This window comes from Dufourea novaeangliae, unplaced genomic scaffold, assembly GCF_001272555.1.
Source record: "Dufourea novaeangliae isolate 0120121106 unplaced genomic scaffold, ASM127255v1 scaffold89, whole genome shotgun sequence".
In the NCBI taxonomy this organism is placed as follows: domain Eukaryota; kingdom Metazoa; phylum Arthropoda; class Insecta; order Hymenoptera; family Halictidae; genus Dufourea; species Dufourea novaeangliae.
In genome coordinates, this window is record NW_015373988.1 from 157,092 (window position 1) to 181,650 (window position 24,559).

At 44.7% G+C, this 24,559-nt stretch overlaps 1 protein-coding gene across 1 annotated transcript in view; it reads right to left on the reverse strand.

Moving 5' to 3' along the window:
- Positions 1-9,865, reverse strand: part of LOC107187409 (Down syndrome cell adhesion molecule-like protein Dscam2) — a 35,309-nt gene extending 25,444 nt beyond the window's left edge. The window contains exons 1-2 of the mRNA XM_015575512.1: positions 9,460-9,865; positions 5,619-5,783 (exon numbers count right to left, since the gene is read on the reverse strand). Coding sequence (XP_015430998.1) covers positions 5,619-5,783; positions 9,460-9,865 — 571 coding nt within the window. The remainder of the gene's footprint in view (positions 1-5,618; positions 5,784-9,459) is intronic.
- Positions 9,866-24,559: the final 14,694 nt, after the last annotated feature.

Genomic DNA, 24,559 nt, shown 5'->3' on the forward strand with positions numbered 1-24,559 from the left:
TCCAGTATTATTCATATCTAACGAAACTTGCCCAGTAATTGGTCCAGATGTTTTCCAATAAACCGGTACACGCTATTCAGTATTATCTTTAATAACACGGAAACCACCGAATCACCGGTGGTATTGCCCGACGAAACGATACTTTTTCCGTTCGTTATCGAACGGAGTTTTACCTTTACGATAATTATGCTAATTCCGGGATTTCCACCTGCCTGTCCTAGACGACGTCGGATACGATCTAGTCGTTCTTGCACACGGTTTAAGCTCGGGGCTCTCTCGTTCCTTAGATAAGCCGGAGCAACGTTAATGACCGTAGTTATCCTAAACATTCGCGAAACCTCCTCCACTAGTCGGGGAATTGTCCAACATGTATAGTTCACGGTTACAAGATTAGCGTATAGAGGAAAACCGTCCCTGATATGGTATCGCATTTTCTTGACTCTCGTTAACTGTGATATTCTTACAAGGGAACGAACCCGAACACCGATTTTAATGAAACTTGGAAGATACTTTTTTATAATTTCTTTGTTATAATTTCTTAGAATCCCTTTTCAAAAGAAACCTGAAATATGCATATACACATTCGTTCTCCAAAAATTACAACACCATTGTCTTTCCTCTCTGTATCTTGTCTCTCTCTCTCTCTCGGTCGGTATTCGACCATTTTCTACCCCTCCCCCGTTTAATTTCCTTCCCTTCTCGGAAGACGGCTCTCTTGTTAACGGACTGTCCCTCTATCTCCGGCTCCGTACAGGTTATTGCATCCACGCGCCGTCGGAGTAGATTCGGCCACGAGACATTAGCACGGCTAAGACCGCCGCTGAGATAAGCGGCCTCTCCTAAATAGCGATTGTCGGCCAAGTCAGCCGGCTTGGATGGGTTATGTAGTTTCGGTATTACACTCGATGCTACCTAACCAACACGCCTGCCACCCCTCCACTCTCCACCCCCACCACCCTGGGATCTATTCAAAGTAGATAGGCCGCTGTATGTATGTTATGTATAGTCCGTACATACGCGTATATGTACGAAACGGGGGTGGAGAACCGACATCGGCTACCTCGAATTACGTGCGGCCTGACCATGGGCGGTATTAGTAAGATGGATACGTCACGCTCACAGAAATATGCATAACCGTTCGAGCTGGCTGGAAGCTCCACCAAGAATTTATTTAGGATGAATTCGATTGTGCATTTTGTCTAGGGGTGAGGCTGGAACGTAATTTTTAAATTCTTGAAATTTGAAAGAGAAAATTTATGAGATTTCGAAACTCTTGAAATTTTCGAAATTTGAAATTCTCGAAACTTGATGTTGCTTTGTAAGAAGAATGTTTTGTTTTAAGAATTAAAGTCTCTATAAAATTTTTGCATAAATCTTTAGTGACCATGGTTGAAAAAATAACACTTGATAGTTCAGCAGTTCCTACTTTTGACTACGACATACACTCTGTTGTCACAAAAAAAATTCGAAAAGATATCTCTTTATTTCGTGCCGTTGTCACGAAGTTGCTAGCAGAAAATGTAAACAAGAATGCTCGAGCAGAACCAACAGAAAAAAAAGTCATCTTCGTTCGTTCGATTGTTATGAAATTGACAATTTCTTCTTCGCGCGTTTCAATCGCGGGGCCGTCAATATTTTCACATTACCGTCTATACAAACACGACCAATTAATGTGTACAATTTCCCGTCGATATCCCTGTAGGTAATAGAAAACAAAGCAGAACCGTCTCTTCCTGTGTGTTCATTTAATGAACAATGTAAAAGTGTGTGTACGGGATCGCGTTTGTGTTACATTCCTTTATGCTTATTCACGGTGAAAGTGTTCAATTCGAACATTACTGGAGAACTATACGCGAAAAATAGAAGGGAGGAAAAAATAGAAATACGTGCGAACAGTTTACCGACGCAGGCAACACAATGAAACGGAGAACCATTGTACCAATAACGTTTTATCTTCGAGTTACCTTTTAACGAGTCCTAGACCGGCAAGAGTAAACGACCGTCGAAGAAATTAATTCAAACGCATTACAATAACTAGCTCCCTCTGCCGCGACTCTGACGCGAAAGACAATTGAATCCGTGGTTGCCCGCGGAGCAATTAAAACTTCTCGCCTCCGTTCTCGCCTGGAAATTTTCAATGTCTAACACCGACATCGGGGGAAACGTTCGATGACGGTCTGAAATTTTACCGGAAGAAAATAAATCGAATGTGTAGAATGAAACTGTTTCGTAGGTAGCTTAGATTGTTAGAAAATCTAATTTGTCGATTCGTTGGACACTTGTGTGTGTTTCACAGTGCGTTACCAGCGTGTCTGACTATCGTTGGCTGTTTCTACTTAACCCTCATCCGTCGCTTGTGTCGATTTGACATATTTTTCTCCTAAGAAATGGTGTTCTTCTGTTATGTATAGATAAATTTAGCTGAGCTATGAAATTTACAATGATAATAGAACATTGGCCCACCCAAAATTTGTCAACATCTAAATATCGTCTTCAAGACGACAGGAACGTTGCTACAACCAAAAACTTATTATACATATTTCAAATTGATTTCTTTGATTTCTTTGTAAAGGATTTTACAAATATTTGAATTGTCCTTCTATTGTTGGTTTATTGTAGATACGCAACAATTCGCCCTACAGAAAGAAACTTTCAGTTAGCTCTTCGTAGTATAGTGACGTGAGCCCTACGTTGGAACGCGGAATTAACTGCAACCGATCCTGATAGATGCGCAACGGTGATATACATACATAGGTACGTGTATAGGGGATCGCAAGGAGGGGCCACCATTGTTTCGATTTGTGCGCGGTCGTATTACGATTCCGGTCAGAAAACAGGCTTTCCGTCTAGCGCGAGCTTAGACGATCGGCGGAAACGGAAGAGACAACAGAAACTGGCAGAATTTAATTTCGCGCCGAGACGTCTGGTATCCCGGGCACGTCGTACTTTCGATTGGAATCGCGTTGAGGGGCTTGTACCGGATTTGTTACAGTCTTCTTATTTCCGTTTTTTTTTTTCGTACGACATCTATCACGACTCGATTGAATTCATGCGAGATGATTATTTTATTATATTTGAGAAACGGGCAGTGTATAGAAAGGCTGGATTTTAAGGATCTAACGAGGAGTCCTGGTCCCAATATCTGGGAAACTAAGGCCGTTCGCTGCTCATAGGGAAGAAGGGATTTTCCCATTAAATTAAATAATATTGTTATTATTATTTCTGAAGATATCTACTAGTCCCCAATGAGCTCCGAAGACAACGGTATAGGCAGAACCATAAAATACGAACGTCTGGTTCGAAAAGTGAGCCAAGCAGGCAGATAGATAGATCGAGAGAGAGAGAGAGAGAGAGAGAGCGGCGGTAACAGAGCGATACTCGTGCGGAATTTTATGCAGCATACGATAACAGGCGGCAGTTTCACGCGCGCCAATATCTTCGTGTTGCGAGCGCAGCGTGGGTTTTTACGGTGTCCTTTTTTTTTGCAGCGTCGTATAAAAGTTACGCTGGTACGTGGAGGGGGAGAGGCGTCTCGTTTCGAAAACCGAACGACAATGGCCTCTTGGAAACGAACCAGCACCCCATATACAGGGTGATTCATAAATGCATGTCAATACTTCAGGGCATAAATCTACACACTAATACGAAGTAAAAAACGTCGTATGAACATATGTCCCGTATAACTTAGTTTTTGAGTTATGAAGTGCACGATCTCAACCCATTAGACTGTTACTTTTGGGGCCGTTTAAAAATTATCGTGCTTTCAACGCGAGTGAATAATTTGCACGATCTGCAAGTAAGGACATCAAATGGATTTGAGATACAACACTTTCCGGTATCACAAATAATTTCAGAGATATTCGAGGGGATCGATTTAAAAGGGCCTGTCATATCACCCTGTATATACATTCGATTCTTTTTTCCGTCCCTTTTCGTCGGTTATCAGCAATGGTTCGAATATGGTTCCCGTCTCGTCGTGCCCGGGCTACAATTATAAAATTTATCGAAACGATGAAAGTCGAAAGCGACAAACGCATCCTGGACAGGGAAACGAGATCGACAGAGATAGAGGGAGGAAGACCAGAGAGATCGGAAGTGAAATAATTACCGACCGTCTCTTCGAGAAGAACCGGAGATCACGGAAAGATTCGCGACGGGTCGACGAGAGATCATCCTCGAAACGGCATTAACAACGTGGCGGCGGTGGCGTCGCGTCCAATTAAAAGGATTACTAATTAAGCTTACTAATTAATAGCGCGCGAGCGGGACCGGGATGCCGTTACCGTTTTAATTACAACCGAAGTAGCATCATCTTTTTCGAGCCCACCGACTGGATGGCGGCAACGGCGAAACAACCGTCGACGTTCTTAAATCTAATTAATTTTCTACGACTATTAATGAGTCGCCGGTTGGATGCATTGAAACAAATGGGGAGGAAAGGTCAATGTCCCCTGACACACTGTGGTCCAGAATGAAAATTCGGTGCTCTGAAAATGTTGTAGCTCTTGATTAAATCTTCCATGGTTAATAATAGGTTGAGATGTGAGTTGATTTCTTTTTTTTGGAAAATATAAGAAATTTGTTTTTAATTATTTCAGCTATGCTAAATTTTCATTCTGGACCAGTTGGTACGACAGTGGTCTCGCGATTCCTACACCGTCCATTCTGCGCTGCGAAAGGTGGTGGTGGTGCAAGATTATTGTGGATATTAAATTTCAGTGTAACGGCGGCCGTGGCTACGCCCGTGGCCGGATATTAAATTTTAGTCCCGGTAAGCAATGGCGCGACGGCATAATATGCCCTGGTGGTGGCCCCCTCGACTTTGCGTGAAAATCGTCGTTCAACGAGAGCAGAGGGAGGCACCTACACTATCGGCCAAAAGTGTAGGACCAGACTTTACGATTGATGGAACAGTAACTCATTATTCTATTATGTTATAATAAAACTTACGGAATTACTACATATACAGGGTGTCCCAAAATGATCCGTCCGCAGTGGATAGATGAAAATTATCGATTCTATGACATCGTGTGGCCTGGTTTTCGACGTGGAACAGTGGCTGTTCGAGTAATCGAGTGCCATTTGCGCGGATATTAAGGCGAATTTAGACCAGAGATGGGCAAATTCATTATTTAGATAAAAAGTATCGAATAACGAATAAAAGATCAAAACAGTATCCCGCCATTTTCCTAGACTAAACGTGGAAATTCCAATTTTTAAAATAATGTTTCTTTTTGAGTGAGTAGACAGCAAAGAATTACAACAGAATAATTGAGGCCATTGATGGAAAGAAGGCATGTAGTTTTTAAAGCTCGTAAAGAAACAAATATTATCTTCAAATTATGACCTCTGTTTTCAGAACGTTAGAAGAACATATTACTAAACTTTCAAAAAACTTTGTTTTAATTGCAGTACTTTTCATTAAGTAAAACTCTAATGACAACTTTAAAGCCGATTTTCTTGAAACAGCATTTTGATGTATCTCCCCTCTTTCCATCAATGGCTTTAGTTCTTAATATATATATAAAGAGAAAACAAGACCATTTCCCGGCAAACCACTAATAATCCAGTTTGCTGCAACGAAAATGAAATTTTTTGAAACAAGAAAAGTAACTTACCTCCTTGAAGAGATGGATAAATATAGAACGAGGGCTCCTGCAGCCAGGACACAACACGCACCAAATCTTTCACGAAGCTTGGAACGACGCATCGTAACACCGCGGTGCATCCTCTCGATGCGCCCCCGATCACCTCCACGTCGACTTTGTATGCTTGGGCCACCACTGCGAACAAATAACCCTAAATTTACTTTTATTCATCCCCAAGGCGGTGCACGAACATCTTCTGCACTTTGAAAATTCGCCGAAAAAGAACCTATAAAACTCTTGTTCACTAATAAAGTTTAGTACACGATGGTGGGCTCTCGATTGAACGAATACAGATGTGTTCTGTTCTGAACTGATAATAGGGTGGGTCAAGATCAGTTAAGTAACACCAGATTTGTGCCATTCATAAAAGCTACCACACCAATTCCAGAGCCAAATGGCCATCGTGAGTTTTGTGACATGTAATTTCGAGCTACAGTCGGTGTCAAAAGTATTCGTACACCCCTTAAAACGGAACAACTTTTTTTAAATATCAGCTACCGAAACGATTGACCTTACCCATTGTCCTCCCCCGACGCATCCCTAGAGACAAATCCCCCGAAATACATAACAAAACCAAACTGAGAAAATATCCACGAAGACAGAAACATAGGGGAGAATCTGCACGAAGAAAACTTCACAGTTAGACCGGAAGTGGGGCGAGGGGGTAGAAGAGAATCTTCGCCGGATCGTCGCCGACGTCTGCGTGTCAGTGCAGCAACGTTCCCCGGCAGCTGGCCCCCGCGTCGCCCTTGGAATTTTCCCGTAAATAAAATCTCCAGGAAGAGTATAGTGCCTCTCGAGGTTGCTGGCCGGGCTTACGGTAGAAACAAAAAAGGAAGAAGAAGAAGAAGAGGAGAAAAACGACCGGGGGGCAGACGTCGAGGACGAGGCGTTCGTTACGCTCGCGCGTCGCCTCACGCCTCGCCGCTTCCCAGACGCCGACGTCGAGATTCACCCGGTTTGTCGGCCGCGACGAGTAACGACGTGACACCCTCCTCAACTCCACCCCCTACCCCCTATACACCATGGTAACTCGACACGCGTGTACACGTGTTCCTGGTCGTCGTTTCTCTCTGTGTGTATGTTAGAGGACGGGTAGACGAGGGTATCACCTGGGATCCATCGCGCTTGCGGATCCAACCACCCTCCTACCAACCTTCTACCACCATCCCCTTCCCCCACACAACCCCATCTCGTCGATCCGTGTAACGCGTTTTAATTGCCGCAAGCGCGACACCCGCCGTTTCCACCGGGATCCTCTGAATGGCCGTGTGTTTCCGTAGCACTGGGTCGAAAGTTCAAATTAATGGAAACCCTGAGACCCCCTCCGTGTATGTGTGCGGCCGGTGGTGCTCGTTAAAGATCTCGGTTAAATGATAACACAGAGTGTGCGTCGTCGACGCGTTTGCTATTCGCGACGGTCACATGGCGTCGTGGGTTTTATCGCCGGGGGTTAGGGGGGGGAAATCGTGGTTACCACGGAAGTGCTTGTGATGCTCGTAAACTTTTTGCTTCTCTTTCTATCTTCTGCTGGGTGGAAATAACAACACTTATCAATGTGTAAATAATTTCGACATAAACACACAACAATGCACATTACGTGTACAATATCTCTAATAATTCGATCACTTTCGATTCCTTTTTAATTACTCAATACACATTTCCGACCCAACAAGAACCCAACACACCAAGATCACAAGGAAAGTTCTCCATCCCTCGAAGTCCATTCAAGCTTCAAGTTTCCTCGAACGGTCCGTAAAAACTGCTTCTATCGGTCGCAGAAATTTTTCCTAGGTTCCGGAATCGACTCGCCGGTAACTAGAAATTTCTTTCGTTTAACGGAACGCAGGCAAGTAAAGTTTTAATTAACGGGCCACACGTCCAGGCCAGAACTTTATAGCCGCGAGTAGGGGCGGGTGGGGGGGAGTGGTCGGCGAAATCCCGAAAGCGTCGGCTCGACCTCGCAGCTGCCACGGATTTGCATTCAGATTGCATTTTTTCTCCCCTCCTTTTTTCTCTTCTCCTTCTTCTTCCGCTTCCTTCTCGTCTTTTTTTAAACAGGTAATTACACCGAGTACCAGGGCACGAGCGGCCACTCTACAGAAAGGCTAGGAGATTCCCGTCTCATCTGCATCCGGCCAGGTACACGACATCCTTCGTTCGTGGTGGTGGTTCGTTTCTTCCTTCGTTTGTAGTGGTTCGTTTCTTCCTTCCTCCGTGGAACACGAGGCGATGCATCGCCTAATGGTTTTTTAATTATTTCGCCTATTATTCGGAACACGCCCAGGGTCGCAATCAACGTTCGTTCGCCTCGTTTAGCGGCGATTCAAGATTTCGACCGCTGTAGCCCTGTGGGGGGTGGGGGAGGGTAGGGGGATGGGAAAAATAAACAACCTGCAATCAAGGGTGATTTCGACCCCTACGTGTGACAAACGACGCGTGGGACGCAGGACGGATCACTTGTCGTTTGTGCTTGGGTCGCTCTTTAACACGTTGTTTGCCACGGTGAAAAGAGCCGTACGTAGCCGGATGCATTGAAATTCGGTTTTTTAACACTAGAACTACCGACGATAAACGCATATCCACAGTTCTAATTTTTCGCGGTAATCGTAGAAATGAAAGGCCAGAATGTATTTTCTTAATAATTTCTATTAACTGCTAAAGTTCGTTCATTAGAGATGTTACCTTCGGTATGAGTAATTTATACTGTGTCCAGGACTAATTTTTTATGTACGCGCGGAATTATGGACAATAATAATCGCGAATACATATTTAAATACAGCGGACTGTAGTATTAATTTATACAAATTCTGTGAATATTTAAATATACCGAGTCGAATACCGTGTAAATTGGGCAGTAATAATAATAATAACGTGGTTCCATCCACCTATTATATGTAAAAGCGTAAACATCGCGTCGTTAAAAATTCAGAGAAATCCAGTCGTACCAAAATTTAAACTTGTTTCGAGACATTCAATATAAAATGTCATTCGATGCAACACATTATGAATATCATATAATTGCAACGGAAAAATTACGATTTCAATTGCGTTCGTTTCGATTCAATATTTCGAATATAAATGAAGATTTATACGTGCGCTCACATAAATACGTGGTTCAATGCAATAGAACGTTGATTTGGGCAATTACCTGCGCGTTTAATCGAACATTCATGCATTGGCGGAGAGGAGAACGTTTGGGTGATCTTTCTGATTGAGTTTATTAATTTTGTATATTTGATTCAGCTATTCTATTTGTATCATTCCATTTTTAGACCGCGTACGGTTGTTGCTAGATCATATTTATCAAAATTGTAAAAAGAAGCAGCGTTAATGTAATTTACCACTCGAAGATAAAGAAAATTAGATGCAACATTAGGTGGGGTGATATTAAGAGATAAGTGGAATAGGGACAGTATATGTTCAGACGAGTGAAATAGGAAGCGTATATGGCCAGACAAGTGAACCAGGGAACGTATATGATCGGACAAGTGAAACAGGAGACGTACATGGTCAGACAAGGGGAGTCAGGACTGTACATGGTTACACAAGTGGAATAGACGTTCTATATAGTCAGACATGAAGAGACTGGGGTCAGCATTATCAAAGATAGCTAGAATTGGGTTTGTATATGACCAGACGAGTAGGGATATAGTGACTGCATGACTCGACAAGTATAACTGGGCCTATACATATATGGACTAGACAAGTGAAAGCAGGCCCTGTTTATAGCTTCCTTAGTACGTACTATACAAGATTCAGACCCGTAATCTATCAATCACCATAAATCACTAGAGTCCATTCATCTTACCTGCTCTGACCTGGACGTCACGGCTGAGCACTCTGCCGACGGAATTGCTCGCGACGCATCTGTACGCCGCGCTGTGAACATCCTGCCGGAAAGCCGCGGCCGGAAACGGCAAAAGGACTAGTGTACCATTCCTGAGCACCCTCCTCACGCCCGAAACGTCGTTCACCGGATGCCCGTCCGCCGTCGACCAATCGATGTTTGGCGGCGGACTTCCTGTCGCGCTGCAGTCCAGCCAGGCACCGCTCGAATTTGAGAACTCAATTCTGGACGGCGGCTCCATGACGAAACTGGGCCCGCGTAGATGTGCGTCGAAACCGTGACCGCCCGCGGACGTCACCGCCGCGGCCGCACCTGCCGAACAAAAACCAACGGACTGTTCAGTCGAGCTCGAACGTTGGAGAGACATTTGAAACTGACTAGGGCAGGGCTTAACATTTTTTTTTTCGAGTAACCGCCCTAAATTTTAAATGTTAAAAATGTCTTATTATAAAAAAAATATTAAAAATTGTTAAACACGTTCCGTGCCACATGTACCACCGGTGGTACACGTTAAACTTTCCATTCAGTTCCGCTCAACCTTTTTTTTTGGAATGGCCCCACAAAATTTTAAGAAGTTTTTCAACAAAAGGAAATAATTGTTTTGAAATATACAAGTTTGACAGATTTGTTGCAATGTATTCTTTTGTTTAGTTTCTGTTAAATCACGTCCTAAGTTATCCTATCATTCTTTGCCTATCATCGGTGGTGTTACCCCTTAAAACACGTTGACGATGACACGAACGAAACGGATGATCGTCGGTGAGATCGTTGACGACGGAATTGTCGAGCAACGAGCCATGAGAGTTTAATTGCATCGCGAATCCCCGTTTCCCTTCATTTCTAATAATTGAGTTTTTGTTTTTTTTCCCGAATAATCGTAAAATCTGAAATACTCGCGTCACGTTGCGACGATGTTTTATTGTTTCGCTATAAAATCGCCACCGCATGTACAGTGGGTATTTTGTACGGGATTTGGAGGTGTAACGTTTAATGTTTTATATGTGTGGTTTGAAAACGGTTCGGCAGAAAGCGTAGTACATTGCGCGAGAGATTTCGTAACGATGGAATATCGGTGGAAGGGTTGTTTACAATTTCAAAATTTCCCGAGTAATAAAATATTATCTAAACCAAAATTTCATATAAACAATCTACTACGTTACAAGGTGTAATCAGATATTTTGTTTACCCTTAAAAGAAAATTCCGATCTGAAAGGGATAAACACGATCTCATCAGTATTCGATACTTGCAAATAGTACAAAGTGACATTAATGGGTCCGACGTTCAGAGATCCAACATAATGAGATTCCATTGAAATTAAATCGACTCGGTTGTACGTACAATGAGTTTCCAGGGTACCGAGTCGTCTCCTCGGCAATGAATGCAGTCACGACGAGGAAGAACTTGGGAAGAAAATTAACGCGGACTCGATTCAGTGCCCTTTCTCTCCCACCAGAGTCACGGTTCGTCGATCGTGCCCCGTTAAGAGAATAGCTCGTCGAGTTTCAAGATTGATTAAACGCTTCGGTTATCACGATTGTCGAACAAGGGTTGTAAGGGAGGGGGTACACCACGTCGTCGGCCAAGTTATCCTATTCGAAGTGTATCAGACACGCGGTAGGTACTTCGACGTAACGCTTTGATCGGGGGTGCGAAAACACGAGTCAGCAAGTACTCCGTGGGGCCTCTTGCATCGTTAGAACCCACTTCAGGCTAATAACTCCGGCAGGCCGTTCCCGTTGAGTATGCAGTTTAATTGTCGGTGTATTCATACCCCTCCCCCCCACCCCCTTCCTCTGGCGAAAGAAACTACGAGCGGCGGTGTGGTGGTGTTCGATTTAAGAGCGGATAGAGCATTCTGCTGGAGGAATCGATCAAACTTCGATGCCGGTGACGCTTTTGACTGATCAGTGATTCGACCATGGATAGACTCTGTTAATTTTCTGAGGAAAATGAAATTTGTAGTGGTCTATGAGAACATTGAAATAACTCAATGTAAACACGTATGGTTTACTTATTGTGGAAGTAGAATAAGTTTTTGGTGGTCAGACCCTGCTATAGTGCTCTCAAGACAGATTGAGTTACTTAGGTTTGATAGATTTATTGGGGGAGTATCTGGTATAATGAATTAATTATACCAGACAAAGTAAAAAAATATGTACACCTTACATAACTGCACATTCTAAACAAAAAATAGCTAAAAATCTATAGTACAGTTATAATTGACCTAGAAACATAAATGTGACGACGCAATTCAAGATAAAAAGAAGAAATGCATTCGTCAAGGAAACTTTAGAAATATTTTGTCCGATATATAATTACTGCGCGCACTGTACATTCCAAAAATTTAACATCGCCATATTTTTCTCCATTTATTCCGAACACAAAGAACATCCTGAAAACTTTCAAACGTATTCCACAAACAAACTGTCTCGCGTACTCAAACGAAATAATTGCACAACCACGGGAAACTCCAATTCTCCCCTAGATACCAGAGCACGTTGCATCCAAACCGAAGATCGATAGTGTGGCCGCTGTCTAAAATTCCCGTATCGATCGTCGTTCCTCTCCACCCCTGGTCCGTTAATTAAAAATTCATTTAACTTGAATTCAATTCGGGGGCTGTGCGCGCGCCGAACCCGAAAAAAAAAATGTGCGCTAAAGAAGGAACGAATAATACGAAATTAATTCGTCCAATAAAGGGGACCGTGGACGGCAGAGCAAATGAGAGAGGGAAAGATAGAACCGGTCCGACGCGCTATTAAAAAGGAGGAACGATTCATGGACGTACCGAAACGGCCAGGACACGTTATTGCATATCTCCGGCGTCGTCCATAAGTGAAGAGACGGGGTTCGGTGAAACGTGGAACTCATAACGACGTCCAGGGGACGACGGACTCGTAACTCGTTTATAACGACGTTCAACCGAGGGAAAAGGAGAGGAGCAACAGAGATAGAGGGGGGCGAAAGAGGGACAGAGGAATATAGAGGTAGAGAGAGACAGAGAGATGGGAATTTCGCGTCGCGACCGAATTTCGTAATACCGTGCACAGTCAGTATGCGAGTCGCATACAAAACACAAAGTATGCAAATCCCCGGGCCGTTGGCCGAATTGAAATCCCCGTAGTGTCCGGCAATTACAGAACCGTCACGCTGACTCGCGCAACGGAATTGTCCTCGAGCACTTAATTACTAATTCCAGCCAAGTATTTTGGTAGCCGCGGCCCCGAATTCGCCGTTGAATTTCCACGCGTTCCGCCTTACAACCCTCCCCACCCTTCGCTTCCACACCTGCAGAACCCTCTGTTTTACGGTCACGCGAGCCTTCGGAGCAATTAATTCGACGTTCCTACGCTCGTTTCTTCGCGTAATGTTACGAGAAATTTCCTCTTACTAGATTTCTATATTAATATAGAAAGGCTGTGTTCACGCCACGCTTACACAGTGCTTCCAAATTGTTTTCTAACCGGTCATATTTTAATATGGCGGAAAGTTGGAAGCATAAACATAGAAATATAGACTGCAAAATTTGTCTTCAAATAGAAAAAAAAACACGAACGTTTCTCGTCGTCGAGTCTCGTTAAATCGTTCGATATGGAACGTGATCGATCACCGTTTTCTTCGCTGAACGGGCTAATTAGCAAGTTATGTTTTAATTCGCCGTCGTTCCGCGTGCGTAATTAAAATGTTAGTTAATGGACGAATTACCGGGGGATAGGGAAAAAATTCGTGCTTAATTGGGTAGAAATACCGTGAAACGGGCGCGGATGTTGGCCGAGCAAATGAGGGAGTAACGGTCGTTTCAAGCGGACGAAAAAGGATGACGCCTTTTTGCTTCTCTGTCCCACCTGGTTCTTTTCTCTGTTTCTTTCTTTTTGTTATTCTGCACCGAGTAAGAGAAAGACTGCGAACGAACTGAAAACACTTGGCAAACTTGAGACGAAGGAGCCCAGCGATGCTTTTTCCACGTTTGACTTCATGGAACGCGAAGGAAGTTATCAAGCGGGATGGACTTGCACTGTAACTGGGATTGTGTGTATGTTTCTCTGTGTGCACGTTTGTGTGTGTGTGTAGGAAGCACGGTAATAGGGAACGATTACCGCTGTAACCTTAGAAATGGATCGCGTTCCGTCGACCACTTGCTGGTTTCAGCGTGAAACCGAGGGTAAAAACACTTCCACCCGGTCCTTGATGGGAAAAGTTAGTGCATTTTCATTAATAGCTTGTACTATGACAACAACAGGTTTGTATACTTTTAACAGTAAATGTTTGTCGTTAGTTAAGATGTGGTTCGTTGGAAATATTTCGAAGGTTCTTTGAAATGATTTGTCGACCTTTCGTCTGTATTTCAATGATCAAATAAAAAATTTGCAACAGTAAACATCTACCATATAGAAAGAATTATTCGAGAAATGTATTCCGTGGTCTACATATATATCGTATGTAGGTACCTGCGACTATATTTTTCTCAATTTCAACGTCGTCTCGAACGATTTATGTCGATAAGAAGGCTGTTTTTCGACTGTATTCGTTAGATCCTTCTCGAGGAAATTTAAAAACGTTTCCGCTCGAGAGATCGGATCGAACCAGACGATCCGTCTTCACGGCGGTATCGTCTCGGGCGTTTTGCTCGCCGACGCGGAAAATCGAACGAGAGTTGGACAGATGACAGGAATTCTCCGCGACACAGAGTATCCTGGGATTGCTTCGAGACCTGGAACGATCTGGAATAATGTGACTCGATGAAGGGACGGATTTGTATACGCGGAGAACTGGACGTTTAGTAGAAACAAATCGCGAAATGAAACAGGGAACGAGGAGATGAGAAGCCGGAAGGAGGGAAAGAACCGAGGAAAAAATTCACTTGGAAGATCCCCCTCTACTCTATTCCATCAGATAAGTCCTTTGTCTACACTACTGACACGAATGACCATCAATGGTAAGTAGTCGGAGTACACAGCGAGTGGCAGCGATGTTCTCCCAAACGATACCCGTGTCATCGTCAGTTCGTCGACACAAGATACACAGAATGGATAAAATATGTACAGTAAATATAATATAATACCTTTTAATAAATTCCACTGCCGCTAGAGCCGGTGGTTATACAAGAATTCGATTAATTCGCATAAATTGTACCTCAGTTCACATTCAACACAATTCATATTTGACGGGGATAATATTATTCCTTGCAAATTGTCTGGCGTTTGATCAATTGGCCCGTTTAGCCGACGAGTGGAATATCCGTTTCCATAGTTCCGTGAACCGTGCATTGTAACCCTGGATTTATCTGAATGGTTACTTAGTTCGACGTACAATCCAAAATACTAGTATACAAGGTGTACGAAGTGTAAACAGCAAAGATGGTTGACGAATTTACGTGTTAGTCCGTTCCAGAATCGACAGAGAATCACAAAGGATAGACAGGATAAGAAAGGTATACAGATTGCATAGAGCAGGTACGGATATTACGTGGCCATAGGGTAGATAACGTACACAGAGTAGACAGGATAGACAGGACTGAAAGGGTGGCCAAGCGAAAACAGTGTTCGCTACGCTCACAGACTATAGAGTAGACAAGACGGACAAGGTAGACAGAGCAGATAGGCTAGATGGGATGGTTAGAGTGTACGAAGTAGACAGGTTGTGGTAAAGTAAAGACGGTGGATACGATAAGCATAGTATGCAGCTTATGTCTACTAATACTTGTAAGGACACCGAAGTGTACATAAAATGTGTAGGGTATGCACAGGGTAGCTAAACTAAATAGGGTATACCCAAGACATGTAGACAGAATCAAGTAGCCCAACCCGAGTTGTGAATCGGTTGCAAGCGACACAACGGTGCCACGATCGAAAGGACAGAGAATAAAAATAATAGATATAATGGGAAAATAAAATATAATAGACAGAGTAGATAGATTAGAGGTAGCGCAGAGAATAACTAGAGAGAGAGAGGTGAGAAGTTCCGAGCGGAGAGAAAGGGGACAAGGGAGAGAGCACTCGGCTGGGTAATAGCTCCCAATTACCATAACGCTCGGCTAAGCCGACTAATCGGTTCCGCTTATGCCGACCGGCAAATTATTATTAATCACATTGCACGTGGATTACCGTTTATGCGCATCCATATAGCAGCGGTGGCATTTGCACTCTGCTTCCGCGTCGTGCGTTTATGGTCGTCCCAACCATGAACATGCCGAATCCGGCCTTTGATCTTACGGTTACTCACGCTTTCGGTGGAATCCACGGATCTTCGTGAAACCACGGCGTTTCTCTGAGCTGTGTACTTCAGACGTTCCTTCGAGTTGAAGATGCAGGCGTATTGATAAGGATGTCTGGCACTTTATTCGAGTTCGACCCAGCATCATCCTGACCTCAATAAAGCGCTTTTCCCTTATTAATGAATCCTAGGTACTTGTTGTGGAATTCTTTTATTATCGCGATAATACAATTGTACGTCATCAATCCTACATTCTGAACGAAGTTCCTCAATTAATTCGACGAAGTTCACGTTCCCGCAATACCATTCCCGATCAAGCGTAACTGGGACTCAGCGACCCCGCAAAATTCAAATCAAGGGTTTCGGTATTCGGAGGGTAAGGCAACCTAAAACGGCGATTATTCAGAGAAATCCTACCTCCCACCCCCCAGCCACCGTCAGAAGCTGCACACTTGTATTCATTCCAGATATAATCACTTCTATATACACCGCATTCAAAACGCAGAACATGTATTAATAGTTCCGAAGGATTAAAAGGATAATACGTTCGGCTGATCTTTGGTATTACCGGCGCACCGAAGAGATTAATTTCCCGTCGTAAATCATACCCCGGGGAGAGTTCCGTTGGACGCTAGACAGACCCGAGAGAATCGGGATGGGGTGGATTGATATATAAAAAAAGGGGCCACGGGTATTATATTCAGAACAAGTTTCCTTCCGTTGTAAAAATTGGGTTGCTTCCAGAATCTGACCCTTTTGTGGCCGTTCCGCAATCTCGCTCGTAGAGAGCCAGTTTCCATGTGGCTACTGGTCCGAAGGTGAGCCACCGTAGTACGGGACTCGGAATCAATAGGCGGAACAAACTCTCTCTCTGTGTGTGTGTGTGTGTGTGTGCAGGTAGGTGGGTAGGTGAGTAGAGGTCGCGCTGGTAAGATTGAATTTGCAGACTCTGCCGCCCTTGGCGGCGAGAAAGGACCGTGGCAAACGACATAGAGGGAGAAAAAAAGACTATGAAGGAAAGGAAGAAGCGAAGAGCAAATCCAGGACGGATAAGAGACTACCTACCCTGGGTCTCACGAACCGGTGGTTCCTCACGAGCCAAACTAGTTTTCTACCCCTCGCTTCTTCTCTTCTCCTTTTTTCCGCGAAGGCGGACGTGTTTGCTCTGCCGATCAAGACAGCAATTATTTGATCCGGCCGCCTGATTCTACCCCTTCGTACCTTCTCCCTTTCCTCCTCCCCTCCTAGTCGTTCTTTCGCCAGGCTTTTTTCTCTGTGGCAATAATTTAATACTCCTGCACTCGAGTGAATCTTAAATATTAAACGGAATTTCTGTAAATTTGCTTTTCATCTGCTTATTCAGACGACGACTGCAAGCCTCAGAGAAAAAGTACGACGCGAAACGAGGGGGATGAATATTTATGGTTTGTTTAGGGGATTTTGATAAAATTACCTTTTATCGTTTCACTGCGGGGGTTTTTGAACTTTCAATATTAGAGGAATGTACGATTTATTGTTTAAATGTGAGGTTTATCATCAAGAGACATGTGATTTGGGACGATCTTTACGGAAAAGCCTTCTTTTATATGTGTGTATAGTAATTAGCTTCAATTCGTTATTATTACGGTTCATACTCCACGCGAGACTGAGTTTTAATTATTCTAAAATAAATTAAAATAAAGAGATTAACATTTAATCGACGAACAGAATTAATCCTTAACTACAGATGACTCTTCTGAATTGTTCATTTCACTATCGCTACCTGGCGGAGAAATTCGGAAGCGTTTGAATACTTTAAATTGACCAGCAAGTAAATGGCACGCTGTTTTCATATCGGTAGTAGAAAATAACGAAAGTATAAATAATAGATCCTCTTATTCAATAATTCAACAACACGTCGTAAGAAGAGTAAATCCACCCTATCCATTGCCAACGTATTACTTCATCAAAATTTTCTTCTCCACATACACTGACAGACCAACTCAGCTCTCTCTCTCTCTATCTCTGAAGACTAAGTAAAACCTTCCGCTACCATAATCCATTAACGATCGTTGTCAGAACGCCCGACGTTTTTCTAATCCCTGGCACGGACGCGTGATTCGTTTTTGCTAGCGGTGAAACACCAGGGGAAGCTAATGCCTGTGTCCTATCAGCTTCTACCTGCTCCAGAGCACGGGGTATGCACGATAAATTTGGGGTATCTTGTCGTTGCGCGGCCGCCGTCGCCGACGTGTTCATCGGCGTATTTTAGAGGACACTCGAGTCACCTGAAATATTCACCTCGTCCCGTCCCTGGTGGGGACTCCTGAGTCAGGGCTTCCACCCTGTCTCTTTCTTTTACCCTCTCTCTCTCTCTCTCTATCTCTCGAGGGGTTCAAAGTTTAAGGAGACCTGGCTCGTCGTTTCTGCGACGTCGTTGTGCTCCTGCCGGCGGGCGAAGAGTCGCCAGGTCGATACACAGCTTCTTCGCCTTCCGTCTGGATGATTTCTCATCCACTGCCGACCATTTTCGTGACTTTCACTTGGCCCCCGGTGAATCCGTTTTGTCATTTACGTAACCGGACTAGAAAATCCATGTCTTGGCTGTGTACGATGATGCGAGGGAAGTTGGATAAGACAGCCAGGGTAGGGAATTATTTTCTGAATAGAGTGTAGTTGGTGGAATGATTAAGCTGGGAAATTCTGGGTGATATCAAGTCAACGATATTTGGTTTGCTAGCAGAAGGTTAGTAGTTTATGGAATATTTAATGTTCAGTGCCTAGAAGTCTTCGAACACTCATCGAGGATTCAGTCTATGATTAAAGTTTGGTCCACGAAAGGAAGGCTTTCGGACCAGATTTCCGAAGCTTTGAACAGTTGACTCGTACTTTCAATAGTCATTAACTCTGTCTTCAGGTATCAAATTTCGAAGTTACTTAACACATATCAACGAAGAATCGAATTCTACGCATGGAAAACAATGACGTCCACAGGGGAGCAACGGTTAAGGAAAAGAAGACGCGAGCGACCAATTTTCGAAGCCAATGCCATGTCCTCGGGTGTAAGTCAGGGGCAACAAGTTGTGAAAGTTGTTTAGACCCCCTCTTCCCAACGCTGGTTGGAACGATCGTGAAAAAGTACGAGGCGCCATGGAGTGGGGGCCACGAGCGATTTTACAGGGTCGGTGGGAAAAGTTTCTACGGGCAACAAGTTGGGAAAAGTTTCCGTTATGACTGTTGGCAGGGTCGGTTCGGGGAACGGTCTGGCGGCGCGTTTGAGAAACCGGAAAACGACTAATCTACGGAAGTTTCGGTACCATCCTGTAGATTTCCAGAAACACTGGGTTCATCGGATAAGGGAAGGGAATTGGCCCGATGCTTCGACAAGGTGGAGCTTTAATTCACAAGAAACTAGTCCTAATTTGGATCTTCTAATTCCTCTGATTCTTCTGATATCAGACACAAATGGCAGAATACAACATTTTCTAAATACAAAATTTTATCCATTACTTCTTATTCTTTGGAGATATGTAAGAAGAGCGAAGCGGTCCGTTTGGCAGGCCCTAGCTTGTGGGGTCCCAGAAACCCACCCCCTTGGTAGCTATAGAGTTAAAAAACGAAATTACAGTGTGTCTGGTTATGTACCGCCATTTTCACTACGGCAGTCAGCATGTTAATTCGGACTCGTAATACAAAAACAGTTTCTCGAATCTGCAAGATGTCCAATAAAACAAAAATCAACAAAAACGCAATCCAAGGGGGTTGGGTGGTGGCAGATCGACGGGGCAATTCATCTCCCGTTCGCACGCGTATATTACCCCCGCGTAGAAAGGTTTTCGCGAGCAAAGGGGAGAGCCAGCTCGGCGAAGCTTTCGTCGGTGCTACGGAACGCGGGCGTCTCCACCTCCATCGTCGACTCGGTGTCGAGTTCTCGGAGGTGTTAGTCGTTTCAATTTCCCCCGAACAGAGAGAAGAATAGGCCGCCACGGAACAAGGAGGAAGAAGGACGGCGGGCGAGCGAGCGGGCTTGGTGATTGTTAGAAATATGAGAAAAACTTTCCAACGTCGACTTCCACCCCCGCGGTATCTCCCTTCTGTTAAGACGAACCCAACCTTTTCTCTCCCCCATTTCCTCTCTCTGCTTTGCTCTGTTTCCCTTCTCCGGTTCTCTCCACTTTATCCCCGGGGCGGACGGTCTTTCACTTACTCTTTCCTCTCCCCTTTCACCACCACCACCATCCTCCTTCTTCCTGTCTTCTGGGGAAGGGGGGAGGGGGGAATCTCGCAGCGTGGCCCACGAGTAGTGTGCTACGTACCGTAGCCTTCCCCTCTCGTCATTTCGAAACGGTCTGAAAGCCCGTGGCAGCAGAGTTTTCGGGACAAAAAAGGCTGCCTTTCTTTCCGGCTACGTTAGTTTTATCGTGGCCTCCGTTCACCTGCCGACTTCCTCGCCCTACCCCCTTCTTTCTCTTGTAGCGACGTCGACGTAGCGATTCCACTAACACCACCATCATCATCATCCTCCTTTTTCTTCCGTGCAACGTTGGCCAGCCTTCTAGTTGATACTTCCGATAAAAGAATCTTCCCGAGTGAAAAAGTTCCGACGGAAAGTCTGTGGTTGGCTCTTGCTGCTCGACCAACTTTTCCTTACGATTTTCCAACATCCTCTCCCACCACTCTTGGTCAACGGGTATCGCGTTACTTCGGCTGTACTTGCGCGAGGAGTTTGCGGAACGAATCGACTATGCAGCGGTTTTCGGTCCAGCTTCTTTTGCGCGGAATGATTCCTATGTTTCGATTGTCATTTGTGGATTTGCATACCGAGTGATTCAGGAGAAAAGGAATACCTAAATATCTTTGTTAGGATTGAAGACCGAAGAAAATGTTGTAGAGGAAACCTTTCCAAACAGTACAACTTGTCAATACCGAGGGGTCTTCGATCATTTACCGCTAAACTCTAGTAAAACCTCTATTTTCTTGAATTTTCCAAATTAAAAGATGCCGTAAATGCATAAACATCGGTAGTCTACTCATAAAACACCCTTTATGTATCGCAAAAAAACTAATCAGTGGACGAACTTCAGACGGCAAACCACTCGAAACTCCAAGGAACCCAGACCACCAACAACGAGACTCCACCACATCCAGGATCCAAGTTTCACCGTCGATACGGTTTCATCCGACATCGAAACTCCGTCCATCGACGGTAGCCGGTGGCCCTTTGATCGTCGGACCAACGAGGTATCGTGAATTCCTTTCACGATCCAACAACCGAAAGCTTCCCGGGAGTGGGTGGTCCAGCATCAGACTTAAAAGGATTTCCCCCCCTAGATCATCGCGCTCGCGCGAGTAATGTAGCAATTTCATTTTCTTTGTCTTCCTGGCGATTGCCGGTCCGCAGGTGCAAATGATACACAGTCGTGGCTGGAACAATGAGCGCAATCAATGCGGTGTGACGTCCCCTCTCCCATCCTGGTTCGACGTCAATCAAACGGCCGGCCGGTCTGGCGTACGTGCCACTAGCCCATTGGCCCCGATTGCCTTTTGTCGCTCTGTAGTGTCCGTTCTGTCTGACACAAAAGAGGGGAACGTCCAGGCGGGGCCAGACGATTCCTGGCCGACGATCGAAGCAGAGAGATAGGAACACCTACAGTGGGACCAGGCGGAGAGATGGCGAACGGTGAGATAGAGATTGCAAGGGGGTGCTGGGGGTTGGATGGATAGGGAGCAAAAGAGAGCTGGACGCGTGAAGACGGACAGACGGAAAGGAGACAGGATCATCGCGATAGAAGAGGACAGACTGATAAATGGAATGATGCGATGGGGGGAGTGTAGGCTGGCTCGGTTGTCGGGTGGGGAAAAACGAAAGAGGGGGTGGGGGAAGGGAGAGAATGGATAGAGAGGATTGCAGTGCACGGTAAATGGGGCGAATTCCAGCCGAATACTGGCTGGTCGCGACACACACGCGTGTTTCAGAACTGACCAGCCCACGACCCAATTTCGTGGGGTCGGTTCTTCCTCTCTATCGTGTTCCCCCTCTCTTTCGGTGGATGTGATCCCCTCAACCCCCTCCACTCACTCTTCGATCTTCTTGAATCGAGTGCGTACACGCCGGGTATGTGCCATGGAGGTGATACATAGGTGGGCACATCACGTTGGATTCTGAACGTATCCCATGGGAGGGGGTGTGGAGGGGATATATGGCGATCGATTATCGTAACACGTGAGCCAGGTGAAAGCAGAGGTGATCCTGGTTCTGGTCGGGGATGCTTTGTGTTGATTGATCGATCGGATGCTAATCGTCCTGATGCTGCCGCGGCAGGATATTGTTCGTTTCGTTGTCTTTCTGGTTTTGGCCAGGAGACCGACCCAGCTTCGGGTCGATGATTTTAAATCTTGCAACGAAAAGTGTGCCCTCTGATACCATTTAACTTTTGTCTGAAATTTTTTTTAATATAGTCAATAGTATCGGAGATATTCGAGTGGTTCGTTTTAAATGAGGAACCCTGTACAACAAAATACATCGATCACATTATACCCGTCTATTTATAATTCACACCCTGAATTTCCAATAATATTTCGTACTGAAGTAGACCAGAAGCTTGTCATTCGAACGTCACAAGTCTGTCTCGTTCGCCCATAGTACGAAGGATTCAAACTGTGTCGCGCAGATGTCGAAAATTCCGAAACAATTGGAAGAAGTTCGACAGGTTTCCGACCGGAACATTGTCTATAATTGTACACCGCGACGGTCCCGTTTATCGATCAACCACCGTGAAGTAGAAGGGGGGTTATTGACCCAACCGATGCCTCGAACATCCCTAGCGACCACGTGGCGCGGGGATGAATCTTCAATTATTCGCAGCGTAGTTACCTGATCAGGCGATCGTTCCTTTCGCGCGATTAACAACCTGTCGCGATACGATCCATCTTTCGCAGTCGAGAGAGCCCCCTTGATAACCGTGATTCGGATGTACACGTGATTGCTCACGTGCCGTTTCAACGATATTTCCATTTTCACGAGCTCTCTCCTCTATTCCCCCTCCTCCTGCTCTAATAAATGCATGTAACTGGATGGAGTTAACAAGATGTAAGCGGATAGCTCCTCTCACCCCTCTTCGAGCCATCGGCGTCGACAGAGCAATCGATAACTGTGGGGTGGTAATTATTATACCGCGTCATTAAAAGTCGCCGCACGGCGAACGAGCCACGCCCCCACTCGAAAACCCGTCACATCGAGGGGTAATTTCGAAATTTCGTTTCGTGTCGAAGAGTCACTCTCGGTTACGGCCACTCTCGCGGCGAACGGACTCGAAATTTTTATCCATCGGCGGTAAATTTGATTCGAGATGAACATCGCACGGTGCTTCTTGCACACGGTGCGTCAGTTCATGCGAACGTGTTGATCGTCATCCCCATTTCTGGTGGAAATCACTTCCGGTTTTTGTGGACGTCGAGGGTGAATGTATCAATTTGAGCAGTGATGTCGATTGTTTTTACTGATTTCAGCCGAAAGAGGAATGATTTTGGGGGATGTCCCATTCGAAACTGTACACGCAATTGTCTTCTGAACTATTTGTTATTCCTCAAGAATGTTTCAATTATAATTTACTTTGTTTCATGGGTGATATCTTATGATAGTCAGGAATCTTATCTAGGTGGACGTGTCTTAGACAATTCAAGTAAATTCAATTAAATTAACGATACAAGAAATGGTAATAAAATATCGATAAGAAATGGTTTCAGGCTGTCCTCTTATGGTGTGTTTCGCCGTTTCCGACGTACAATATAAGACGAGCGAACGGTTTCGGCCGACAAGTTAACGAGAGTACATTCAACGTCCTCGAAGTTTATCGCTTTCGACGGATTCAAGAAGCCACCGGAGATGCTTGTCGCCCGGCATTATGGCAACGTTACTTTGGCGCTAGGGAAAAAGCCGGAGGGGCAGCAGCAGCAGCAACCGAACGTAGGCGGGCCATGGAAGGAAGGAAGGAAGGAAGGATGGGTAAGGACATCGATGATTTCCCAGGAGAGACCAGGCCCGCGTCTTACACCGGGCAACGTCGTTATTTCGTCTATTCCCGGTAGCTAGCAGTTTGTCCGTGCTGCAAATAGAACTATGAAAAAAAAAACAAAAATGGCAGAACCGGACAAATTTTGATATTTCAAGTTCCAAACAGTGGAATCTCTAGTTAGATTCGAATGAGAATCATTCGTGACAATCGACGAGAGAGGTTAGGTTTCTTGGCTCGATCATATCGGGTCGTTAAGTAAGTTCTGTGATTTTTTTACCTTAACCCTCTCCAGGCGAATTTTTATTTTAACGATGAACTCAATAATATAAGAGTAAGGGCTACAATAGATGCAAACATGAAAAAATGGGTTTACAATAGAAATTCCCTTTTTTTGTTAACGACCTAATACCTCTGACTCATTATTGGTTTATACTACTTGCACGTGCAGCGCTTATCGGTTACCTTCACTTTATATTTCTACAAGATTGCCGTTTTTCACATTTTAATTTGTTACAATCGGACAATTAGGGAACGGTAAAAGCACTCGCAAAACCGATAGTACCGTGCCATTTCCAATATTTACTAAAAGTCGAAACGGTCAGAGCGTCGACAGACACATTAACCGGTTCGCCCGAAAGTCACGCGTTTTCACTAAAATTTCGATTACGATTCAGCTCGATCGTATCTCGACCGGTATTCACCGATTGCATACCACGTTCATCGCCTAATTTTCATAGTTTAAATCCACCCGTTGAACGAGTACCCAGCGATTTTTACAAATACCACCCTCGCCAGTCCCGTTTCATCGAATTCCGTTTCCCATTCCCCTGGCCAGGAATTTCCAATGAATATT